Genomic DNA, 12,813 nt, shown 5'->3' on the forward strand with positions numbered 1-12,813 from the left:
GCTAATAAAAAAAAATTGAGTTTATATTCTCCATTCTCGTATCACATTGTTTTGCTGTGTGAGGGCTTTTAGAACCAACTGCCCCCAATGGTCTTCCTTCAAGAACTCAGTGAAATCAGATTTTCAGAGTTAGGAAGGATACAAAAGTTGCTTTTTTTTTTTTTTTTCTCTCAATTTTTATGACATAGATCCCTGTAAACAAATGCCCAATTTTCCTATGAAATAATTTCTTTAAAAAAAATTCTTAATATTTTGTATTAAAAGATTACTGGCTTAACCACACATCATTTATACAGCATTCATTTGTCCCTAGAGAGGTGTATTTCTATAAATATTCTATGTCCTTTCCATGGGTACTTATTTTGGCTCTGACTTTAGATTGTATGAGAAAGAGAGAGACATATAGATCTTGAGTCTTGTTTTAGAAATGTCTGTTTGATTTTTCACTATTTCAATAAGAATTGAGGTCAGTGTGGAGGGCAACTTCAAGGACAGCATCCAGAAATTCTAATTTCCAAACTTGCTTTTCCAAAGATGCTATAGCTTTCCAGTTCATTTGGCAACCTCTCAGCCCTACTCCAGTGTCTAGGAATAAATGACCCAGAACCAGGAGAGTTGATTATCAACATAGTAAAGGGGGGTGGTTTCCAAAAGCAAGAGAGGAGGGCTAATCACATGGAGAACCGGTGTGAATGGAGGTTGGCAGGGTGACTTTCAACCAGCAACAGTCATCCTGGAGTGCTTGGGTGAAGGGCCAAGAATATTACTCCTTTTCTGATGGGAAAGAGACTTTATTTGGTCTCCCTTTGATCGCCCTTCAAGTCCAGTTTCTTACCACTGCCTAGAAAAATACCTAATTCATAGGACTTAGGTGTCCTTCCTGAGAGTTGTCCTTTTGGAGGCAGTGTGGAAAAAACTTCAAGGCATCTAGAAAGGACTAAAAGTAGAATGCAAGAAAAGGAGGGGCAGGGAAGCAAATGTAGAGACCTTGAACCCAGGGGCAGAAGTAGAGAAAGAAGCTAGGATGAAAGGGGAGAGAAAAATTACAGAAAATAACAACTACAGAGAGTGAGAGGAGAGAAAGAGACAGAGGAGGAAAACCCAGCGTATTGCTGAGAGAAGTTTCTCTCCTTAAGTCCTGTAGGTCAAGAAGTCAGACATGGCCCGGAGCACAGAAGGGAGACAACGGATGCCCAGTGCCTGATCTGGAGAAGTAAGAGTCCAGCCAGATGGGACTGCAGTCCTCAGCTCTGATGGCCTCTGCCCTGGTGTATTTCATCCAGGTGAGTCGTGAAAATGCAGGAAGGAGACTTTTGTTTGTTTCTCAGATAAGCCAACTTTCAAAAGAACCTGGCTGAAAAATGAATGAGGGGGAAAGACATATACTTTCAAACCAAAGGGGTGGGAGGGAAAAAGAATTAACTAGAATGTTCCCTTAGTATTATAGGGTTACATAGTGACCTGTGACGAATGACATCAATGAAAAGAAGGACATATATACAAGTAGGATAGTGGAGGCAATTTAGAAGTGTCTGTTATGTATATTTCTCTCTTTTAGTGTCTTATCACCTAGCCCTCAAAATCTCAAGTAAATTATTGAGATTTCCCTGGTGGTCCGGTGGTTAGGACACCATGCTTCCACTGCAGGGGGCACAGGTTCAATCCCTAGTGGGGGAATTAAGGTCCAACAAGTAAGCCACTCATGTGGCCAAAAAAAGAAAAAAGATTCTCAAGTAAATTATTAAAACCAAGAACATAATTCTCCTAAATGGTATGTCCCACATCAGCCTTAATACCACTCTAGCAGTTTAGGTGCCTCCCAGTCAGAGATAAGTTAAGAGAGAGAAAACTCTTTAAAGGTAATTTGGACCTTTTATTTCTCTCCATTGAGAAGCAGGAGATTCTAAGTAACTCAACTGAGAAAGGGTCATTGGACTGAGGGATTCCAGACCATTGTCAGAGAGAAGTTTATTCAGTTATGAAATCTACTAAGAAGAAAAGCAAATGATGAAATGGGTTGGTTTCCAATTTCTGTACAGCTCCTAACAGGAAGGTTGCTGTCTATTTGCTTCCTATATACCAGTTAATTGAGGGCCTGAACCCATATCTTTTCCTTGTATTTTCTTTTTGCTTCCTCTTCTCTTCCTGTCCTTCCCTTCCAAATTTCTTTTCTCATTTCTTCTCTTTTTGTAACAGGCTTGAAAAGTGATGTTTTATCTACTAACCACTTTAGGCTTTTTTATTTTCCTTTAGTAAAGAAAGCAAAACGAAGTCCTGTGGAAGGGTAGAGGAAACCCATACTTTGTCATCTTTAGTGAAACCAGGAGTTTCTCAAGTGTTTTTTGCAGAAGTCAGCTGTGAGTCCTTTTACAAGTCCTTTTCACCTGAAGTCATGAGTCTGAGTGTCCTCCTGCTCCTAATTCTCAATAAGTACAAATTTCCATCTCCTTAGAGAAATTTTCTGGCATTTATTGTTGATTTCCTGTAATATCAAAGCATCCAAGTTACTGGAAGAGTGAAACAGTTTTTAGAACAAAAATTTACCTAGAGAGCCTTAGAAGGAGAAAGTCAACTGAAACATACCTAGAAGAGGCGGTGGAAGATTTCTTTCCTGGGAGTAGAAGGGACCTGACAGCAATGTCAAGGAATTAGAGCAGATCTGTCTCTGGTTCCAGTAATTCATTCAACATGAACACATGATAGAATTTGGTTTGGAATTCTGGCCAAATCTATAGGTATGTGCAGTTGTCATGTTACTTAAATTTCTATGCCTTAGACCCTTAACATTTCAAAGTAAAGTACCCACTGGCATGGTTACTGTGCTGAAATGTTATGAGATCTTAAAAATTCTTAGCAATCTGGCTGGCAGAGAGTAGCTATTCAATAAATAGTTCTTCCACTCCCTTCCCCCCTTCTTCTCTTGTATGGTGAGTTTTTGCTTTTGTTTTAATATTTGCCCTCTGAACAAGCCGAATGACATATCTAGCTTAATCTTAAGTCATGTTTTCAAAATGTTTTACTCAGATAGTAAATAGTACTACACAGAATTAAATACAGAATCACCACCACTAAGGCACTGAGTTGCTTTTTTTTTTAACTTTTAATTTTAGATTGAAGTATTGCCAGTGAGTTATTGATGTACAGAGGAAATAAAAAAAGAACACTGGGGTTGAATTCAACTTGTAAATGAGAGAGAATTTGAAGGATCTGTCTGGGGGACAGATGAGAAAGTTTCTAAGATGAACAAATTGGTATAAACACTGCATCTCATTCACAAAGTCAGGGATGCTCCCTCCCCACCACGGAAAAAAAGAAGAACCAAATCAGAGTAGACATTTGCTCTTGCAGGCTTTCCCACTTTGAATTTAATAAAGATCAGGCATAGGAGGGATGAAAACAGTCCTAACCATGATTGACCCTATGACCTTGTCCTTGCATTTGCTTCGCTCTCACCCGCTAACCTGACGGCACAGTCATGAGGGTGACACATAGGCTGCTGAGCAGAGCAAATGAGACCATTTCCCTGTCTGAGATTATTTCCCTTCCTACAGCTTCCTCGGGCAAGATGTGAGGAGAACTGTGTCAGTCCTGAACAGTAAGTATCTGAGAATGCTCAGTGGAAGGAAGGCGAGACAGACAAAAACATCAACACCCCAAACAGGGTCAAATGTCATCAGATAGCTGTGATTTCCCTATTTCTACTTAAATGGGCCTCCACCCACTGATCTCACAGATGGTTCTCCAAAAACAAGCAGGCATTCCAGTCATCCTAAACACTCAAAATAATACTGCTGACAGCATTTTTTTCCAAAGCCAATCTTCCTATCAAAACTTTTTTGATAGGAAGTAATCTCAGTTTATACAGTCACGGAGATTTGTGAAAGATTTTCTTTCCCATGCTTCTCAGTGACTCACTGGGGCAGACAGAATTCACTAGACTCAGACAGATAAACTTGGGTGGTTGCTCGAGTAGAACCACCATTTCAGATATGCAGAGCATTTCCTATTTTTTAGGGCACGTTAATATTTATTGGACTTTCCTGCTGGCTCAGTGGTAAAGAATCTGCCTGCCAACACAGAAGATGCAAGAGGCGTGCAAGTTTGATCCCTGAGCAGGAAAATCCCCTGGAGAAAGAAATGGCAGCTCACTCTAGTATTCTTGCCTGGGAAATCCCATGGACAGAGGAGCCTGGTGGGCTACAGTCCATGCGGTGTCTACTGAGTCGGACAAAACTTAGAGACTACACAACAACCACGGTAACAACAATATTGATTGCAGGTGGCACTTAGCTCTCACTTTGAGGTGATTAACCCTCCATCTAAATCTGTCACAATTAGGTCTCATGTAGACACAGGACACCAAGATGAAAAAGGGAAGAGATTCACTCCTCTTGGAGGTAAACTGTTTTAAGGAAGCAGGGACAGTTTGAATAAAAGACTTACTTAGGCTGAAGAAAAATACATATTTAGCCACGGAAAGAGTTTCCCAACAGCCAAGTCTGTTAAACCCAGGGGGAATGGCAATGGCCTTCATTACTTGTCACATGCTCTTTGAGGTTTTACACGCCTACCACTGTAGGAGTGTTACTTTTAATAGAATCAGAATCATAACGCTGTAGAACTGGAAGAGGCTTTGAACGAATGAGAAATATGAGGACACTTAGAGACACTGTTCATTGATGAAACAAACTGTATGGTCTACAACTGTGCAGAGAGGATAGAGAAGTAGATTTCAATAGATTTCAACAGATCACTATATCAGAAAGGATTATTAAATGCATTAATAATTATCTTCAGTAACAAATGTTTTCCTTCCCCTTCTCTTCCTACTTACAAACTTATTTCACTTCTTGTCCCATGCAATCCATATTTTCTTCATCCTGTAGAGAAAACTGATAATTGCCCTAGTTCATTCAGAGTATTTAATTAGCTTTCATCATGATGGAGTTGGTTTTTACATTTTTCCCCCCCTTCTTGTTTGGCCTCAGTGGATATGCTTATCAGTTTTGATCTTGGATGTGAAAATTTAAAGCCCTTTTTATAGTGGGCATTTTTATGGTTTTATTGTGACCCCCCCCTTTTTCTTTTTTCCCCTTGTTTCTGCTTTTTATTTTTTATCAAAATATAGTTGATTTGTAATATTGTGTTAGTTTCTAGGGTTCAGCAAAAGGATTAAGTTATATATATATATATATTCTTTTTCATATTCTTTTCCATTATAGATTATTACAGGCCATTGAATATAGTTCCCTGTGCTATATAGTAGGACTCTATTGTTTACCTATATGGTCGCCCTTTTTGCAACAGCTTGTAAAACAAATTATAAATGTTCATGCTTATAATTGAAATATTCTTTATGTTTAAGCTATTGACTTCAAATATATACAAACCTTAACTGTCACATTCATTTTTACTCTTTGTAAGCTTACTCTGCAAGTTCTTTCTTGATAATCGTCATCAAAAGTGTCTACAATGATTGTGGTTACATGTTCTATTAACATTACTTTAATAATAACTAGTTTAGTCTGTCTTATAGTGATTTACATGATGGTATAAACCGCTTCTGGGCTTCCCAGGTGGCACTAGTGGTCAAGAACCTGCCTGCTAATGCAGGAGATGTAAGAGACTCAGGTTCGATCCCTGGGTCAGGAAGATCCCCTGGGGGAGGGCATGGCAACCCACTTCAGTGTTCTTACTTGGAGAATCCCATGGACAGGGGAGCCTGGCGGGTTACAGTCCATAGGGTTGCAAAAAAGTCAGACACAACTGAAGCAACAGCATGCACGCATGAATAAACCACTACTAAAGGCATCTCATTTCATGGTAGATTTAGCTGGTTACATTGAAGTTAACATAACCTGTAATGCTTTTATTATAAAGGTATCATACATTTTTGTAACTCATATTTCTGATTCTGAAAGTATAACAGGCATTGATTATATTTTTATTGCAAAATAAAATTATTATTCTTTCTCCATAGCTGCCTGACCACAGACTGGGTACATCTCTGGTATATATGGTAAGTTTCAGCTATGTTACCCAAAAAGACATTTAAAAGGAAGCTTTTCTCAGGGGTATTATTTTTTAAGGTTTTTTTTTTTTTTTTTTTTTTTTCCTTTTAAAATATATTGACAACAGAGGGGAAAAAATCTGAGATATTGAGCCTAGTTACCTAACATCTCACGGAGTAAAGCCTCTTTTCCTCATCACTAACCTATGTGACAATATAGCAGGATTTCCTATTTCAATACCATCTCCTGGTATTGAACATCAACAGATGTTGTGTATTTTCTCAGGGTCAACTCTAGAAATAGCCACAGAAAGGAGACTACTTCAGTAAAAATCTGCCCCTCCAAAACGCATTTAAATCTCTCATAAAAATCTCATGAATTGTTCAAGTGAACTGACTCAGTCTTGCTGGCAAAATAAGGAAGTATATATATGACAGGAAAGCCTGGGAACTGAAATCTTAAAAGCATTCTAAAAAATATTCAAGCAAGAATTAAAATGCAGACATTGAAGGCTGATTATGCAAATTGGTTTAAAAAAACAAAACAAGGAGCACAGAGCTCTCAGTACTCCGTGGGGTCCTTGCAGGTTGCTGGTGGTCATCGGGGCACTGCTTCTCCTGTGCGGCCTGACTTCTGTGTGCTTCCGCTGCTGTCTGGGTCGCCAGCAAAATGGGGGAGAGGAGGGCCGGCCACCCTATGAAGTCACGGTCATCGCTTTTGACCATGACAGCACTCTCCAGAGCACGGTCACTTGTGAGTATTCGGACGTGTAACACGGGAAGTGAAGCCAGGTTTAAAAGAACACCTGGTGCGAAGGTTTAAAAACATTGATCAAACAGTATTAGATTTATTTATTTATTCACGTATTATTTTTGCTTGCATTGGGTCTTCGTTGCTGCATCCGGGCTTTCTCTAGTTGCCCCGGGGAAGGGGCTACTTTCTGGTTTCGGTATGAGGGCTTCGCATGGTGATGGCTTCTCTGGTTGGGGAGCATGGGCTCTAGAGCAAGCAGGGTTCGGCAGCTGTGATACAGGGGTTTAGTTGCTTCATGACATGTGAAATCTTCGGGGACCAGGAATGGAACCCTTGTTCCCTGCATTGTCAGGTTGATTCTTATCCATTGTACCAAGAAATAAAAAGTCACTCAGTTGTATCTGACTCTTTGCGATCCCATGGACTATACAGTCCATGGAATTCTCCAGGCAAGAATACTGGCGTGGGTAGTCTTTCCCTTCTCCAGGGGATCTTCCCAACCCAGGGATCAAGCCCAGGTCTCCCGCATTGCAGGTGGATTCTTTACCAGCTGAGCCACCAGGGAAGCCCACTGTACCAAGAGGGAATAGTATTAAAGATTCTAAATCTTGGGGCAGCTTTAATTTCCAGACGCCTGATGGTGTGGTGACCTTGCCTCTCATGGATGCTGTACTTATGGTCTGATGATGGAATGAAGGAAGAAATGAAATGTTAGAGACGATATTGGAAATGTCTTATAGGAAAAATTTACAAGTCGATAAATAATTACTTTGATAAAACTATTTTAAGCACTGCACATATCCCTTTTTTGAAAAATCTTAGATTTTGTGAAAGCCAAACTTATATTTTCTCTTTACTATATTTTTCATCTTTAGAAAAATTAGTCATGGAATACTTTCAATTCTTTATTCACCAGGTCTTACTCTGTTAAATATTAGGCCCAACACCTGATAGTTATAAGACACTTTCCTTTATTTCCCTCTGTTCTCTTCTTTGGATTATATTCTTTCCTAAAATTGGAGAGTGACCTACCGGGCAGAACAGCAGGTGGCAATATGCTGTGATATTTATTTTGAAAAAAGAGAGCGCTATAGCATATTGTTTGCCTTTTCCTGCTTCTTTCCTTGCTGTCAGTCTACGGGGAAACATAAATAGGCAGAAACAATTACTTCTAAGGGATCTGCAACTTCAGTGGGTTGACATAAAGGGTTTTAAATTCGTAAAGGGGAAAGAAAGGGGTTATGAGATGTGGGGACACATTTTACATTATTTGAGAAAGCAAAGAGGGAAGTTGGTTTCTACACAAGCTTCACAGGACTTTTATAACATCTGTTGCCAAGAGTGACAATGAGTTTTGACACTTGTTGAAAATGAAGGGGGATTGGGTTTCCCTGGGGACTCAGTGGTAAAGACTCTGCCTGCCAATGCAGGAGGTACGGGTTCATTTCCTGGTCCAGGAGGATCCTACATGCTGTGGGACAACTTATCCCGTCTGCCTCAGCTACTGAACCTGTGTTCTGAAATAAGAGAATCCACCGCAATGAGAAACCCACGCACCAACTAGAGAGTAGCCCCTCTTCACCACAACTGGAGAAAACCTGTGGCCAACAGCTAAGACCCAGTGCAGCCATGAGTAAATAAAGAAAAGGGACAGAGGCTAGACACCCTTTTCATAAGATAACATAAATAAAGGGGAACTGCATGTACTGTAAGTCTCTGGTTTCTGAAGATGCCACATGTACTTGAACTCTGGTTCTTTCCTGCCTAGCCCTGCAGTCAGTGTTCGGCCCTGCGGCTCGAAGGATCCTGGCTGTGGCTCACTCCCCCAGCTCCCTGGGCCAGCTGCCCTCCTCCCTGGACACCCTCCCAGGGTATGAGGAAGCACTTCGCATGACTCGTTTCACTGTTTCAAGGTGTGGGCAGAAAGCACCTGATCTACCATCAGTGCCAGAAGAAAAGCAGCTGCCCCCGATGGAGAAAGAGTCTCCCGGAGTACAACACTCTTCTGATTGATGGGGACCTTTTTTTTTTTTTTTTTTACCGTTGTATTTTATTTAGCTGTAACAAATCAAATTACTAAAACTTTTGTTTGTGTTAAATTTGAGATAAGCCTATAGACCCAGCAAGAGAAATGTAATTATAAACAGACATGGCCACTAGTTGCTAATAGTAACAGTTACTATATTACACATATTTTCTCTTGTAATATGTCAAACATTCCTTCTTTGGTTCCTGCTTGCAACACAATTTAAAATTAGCACACTAAAATAATTTACAAGTGATTCACATTACATTTATAAGTGATTTATTAGGAAAACATTACATTTATAAGTAATTTAAATTCTCTGTAATTTAATGTCTCATCTGCTGAAGTATAGTAGTCATAGTACCTTAGAAGTTCCTTTTTAATTTATTTTTAATTGGAGGATAATTGCTTTATAATGTGTTGGCTTCTGCTATAAAACTACATGAATCAGCCATATACACACACACACACACACACACACACACACACACACACACATATATATATATATCCCCTAATTCTTGAACATCCCTCCCAGCCCCCGAAATCTGGTTTTATTAATGGAGTGGAGGTGTCCTCAGGGTTGGTAGATATTCACAGACAAATGGAAAAATTTTTCCTAACTTTTAGAAGGGTTAGGATGGCATCTAAACATCATTCTGTGGGAAAGATAGATTCTAACTCTTCATTTCCAGGTGCATCTATTTTCTGCTATGGGATGCTCTTGTTGAGAACTCTTCTTTATCCAGGGGTAAAAAAATTTGCAATTAACCTGTAGTGATGCTGATTACTACTAAACTGGAAAGCACCAGAGGCAGCTTGGATTCCTTCACCTATCAAGTTCTTTTCCCCAGAGGACGCTGCAAGTTTCCCTAGCAGCAAACAGGTTGTGTTCACTTGTGGAGAAAGACACTCGTATAGGCACAGCCAGAGCTGTTAATGCACTGAATTCACACACCCTTCCTCTCATGAGAACATTCAATTTTATGCTAAATGACAGTGATAATTTGGGACATCATGTAATACCTCACTGGACATCCAAAATCCAGGGGTGGGATTGCGGGCATGGGCTAAGCGGGCACAGTAAAGTACTGAAGTGCAAATATCGAGGTCTTTCTTTCATTCTTCTACCCACTAACAGAACGGGAAACTGAATAGAATGCAGTAACAGTTCCATTCATTTTTTAGTTCCTCTGCCCTGCAAACACATGAACGCACATGGAGGCATGCACACATATGTACTTGTATGCTTTTGTAACTCTAAAAGAATAGCATTGTTTTGCCTCTTTGCTCTTTCCTGCTTTGACTGCTTGCAAGACCTGTCTCTATAGTGACAACACTTGTTTCTAGTGGTGACCTTCACTGCCACCTGGTGGAGTGATGGTAGAAATGCATTCTCCTATTGGCACCTAAAGCTTCCCTGGTGGCTCAGTGGTAAAGAATCCACCTGCCAATGCAGGAGACGTGGGTTCGATCCCTGGGTCAGGAAGATCCCCTGCAGGAGGAAATGGCAACCCACTCCAGTGTTCTAGCCTGGCAAATGCGTACTTCTCCAATCTTTGGAGCACTAACTGCTTGGAGTCCTTCCCAGGGCACCATCCTGCTGTTGCATTGCTAACCTGTCCACATAACACACTACCTCCAAAATTTCCTGTTATTGGAAAATTTAGGAAATGAAGTACATTTGGGGGAAAACTACTTGCCAGTGACCTTAGGAAAGTTACCAAACTCTTTCAAGAACAGTCTCTCATTTGTAAAATAAAGGATAATAACACCACTGATGATAGTTGTGAAAATCAAATAAACTGTCTAGAAATGACAAGATTTGTAAATTATTATACACATGCATTTGTTACTATTACTTTTGACAGTTTATTTTCACTTGCCTCCTATGATGTTGCTGAGAATTATATTCTGATTTGTCCTTTTGCCAGTCAGCTTGCTGTATTATTGCTAAGTCATCCCTCACGTAGCTTTATTTCATCAATAAATATTTGTTGGTTGAGGTAAACAGCTGGAGACATGTGATCCGTCTTAATATATCCTGTGTAGAGGTAAGGAATATTCTAGAAAATTTGTTTATTAGTCAATTAGCTCCATTTCAGGGAGCAGTACAGACCCAGGGGTGGCTGATTAATGCACCACCTCATTAAACCCTTTCTTGGAACGCTCACTGAGCCAGGAGGGAAAATGTTCTAAGTGAGTATAATCTGCTGGTGATCTACTTTATTCTGAGTCATTTAAGACACTGCCTCTGGAAATTGTTAAATGCATGAATTGTTAATAACACCCAAGGGGGCCTTGTTTTGCACTGCCAAATGAATCTCTTCAGTGTCACATATTCCATAAAGTACTCTAGATCCTTTCAACCTTCAGGATGCTACAGCCTTAAAGAAGTTAAGATGTCCTCAGGCACAAGGAGATCTTGAAAGAAACCCTGCCTGTAAGGATCTTGTTCTAAAGAGATCTATCTGCCTCACTTTGCCTCCCCCCTTGCCCTGTCCTTAGCCACATGGAGTCTCCCGCCCCTGTCCCCACTCCCATTTTGTCACAAGCCATTAGCAGCTATTTGGCTTCACTTCTTTACTCAGTCTAAGACATCTGCTCATCAGCTCAATCACTTTCACCACTGGTTTAATTTTGTTTCACTCCTTTTAACTATCCTCATGGGTTTCTCTGCTGGCATAGATGGTAAAGAATCTGCCTGCAATGCAGGAGACCCTGGTTCAATCCCGGATCAGGAAGATCCCCTGGAGAAAGAAATGGCAACCTATTCCAGAATTCTTGCCTTTCAAACTTCAATACCCATCTTTCAACCACTCCCTGGTGGCTCAGAGGTTAAAGCGTCTGCCTGGAATGCGGGAGACCTGGGTTCAATCCCTGGGTCAGGAAGATCCCCTGGAGAAGGAAATGGCAACCCACTCCAGTACTCTTGGCTGGAGAATCCCATGGAGGGAGGAGCCTGGTATCCTACAGTCCATGGGGTCGCAAAGAGTTGGACACGACTGAGCGAATTCACTTTCACTTTCACCCATCTTTCAAACTTTAAATGTGACTTCAATGAAGCTAACTGATCTCTCCCCAAAGTCTACATCCCTGAGCAGTGCTGCAGTCAAAAAGATATTCTGGGGACAGGACTTGCTGATGGATTGGGTAGGGAAACTTTGTAAGGGAAAATTAAATTCTGGATCAGTGACCTGAGCCAATGTGTGGAAGGTGTACCTTTGAGGATGTGGAAGACTAGTGGAGACCTCATTTAGGGGAAAATTAAATTCAGGGATTTCTAAGATGGGGGAAATGCAGCTGGTGGCAAATATAAACCCAAGTTAATCTGAGATAAGGTCTAATACAAGAAAGCAGCAAGGAAGATTCAGATGTGCCAATGAGAAAAATCATTTTCCTCGTGAGTGAGGGAATCCTCAATTTGTAAAAAAAAAAAAAAAAATTCCATATTGGACCTTTACACTTTGCAGTGTTTATAAAATAAGCCACTGGAAATGGCCCAGAGATTGTTGAATTTGCTGATCTGGGTATTCAGGGTCTGGGCAGGAGGATGTAATTCTGGAAGCTCTCGAGTTAAAATGTTTATATATATATATAAAGGTTTAAGTAAGTTAACCAGTTCTCCCTTCTCCTTGTTCCTTTTGCTTATTTTTCAATTGTTCACTTTCTATTCATTTCTTCCCTTTATTGCACATTAGTTTAGTATGAATTATATATTCTAAAAAGAAGGGTCAGCATAAGCTGAAGAAGAAAAACATTACATTGCTAAGCCTGGTACTCAGTAAGCCCTACACTGAACTTGAAGACAGTCCTGAAAGTCTTTTAGGAGGAGAATTCCATGTGCTTAATGTTTTAAAACAGGGAGGCCTGGCGTGCTGCGATTCATGGGGTCGCAAAGGGTCGGACACGACTGAGCGACTGATCTGATCTGAATGTTTTAGAAAGACACTGATAAAGTCTAAGGTCTTAGCTGAAGTGTGAAAAAGCAGGTCTTCAATCCAGACAGGAGCATACATTGTA

The 12,813-nt window shown here is 40.4% G+C and overlaps 1 protein-coding gene across 1 annotated transcript; it reads left to right on the top strand.

The window, feature by feature from the left end:
- The first annotated feature begins 1,147 nt into the window (after positions 1-1,147).
- TMEM52B (transmembrane protein 52B) lies at positions 1,148-10,246 on the top strand. Its single transcript, XM_025283216.2, has 5 exons — positions 1,148-1,283; positions 3,552-3,595; positions 5,981-6,019; positions 6,598-6,764; positions 8,533-10,246. Exons 1-5 carry the CDS (start codon positions 1,230-1,232, stop codon positions 8,775-8,777), a joined length of 549 nt encoding a protein of 182 aa, XP_025139001.1. The 5' UTR covers positions 1,148-1,229; the 3' UTR covers positions 8,778-10,246.
- Positions 10,247-12,813: the final 2,567 nt, after the last annotated feature.

This window comes from Bubalus bubalis, chromosome 4, assembly GCF_019923935.1.
Source record: "Bubalus bubalis isolate 160015118507 breed Murrah chromosome 4, NDDB_SH_1, whole genome shotgun sequence".
Lineage (NCBI taxonomy): Eukaryota > Metazoa > Chordata > Mammalia > Artiodactyla > Bovidae > Bubalus > Bubalus bubalis.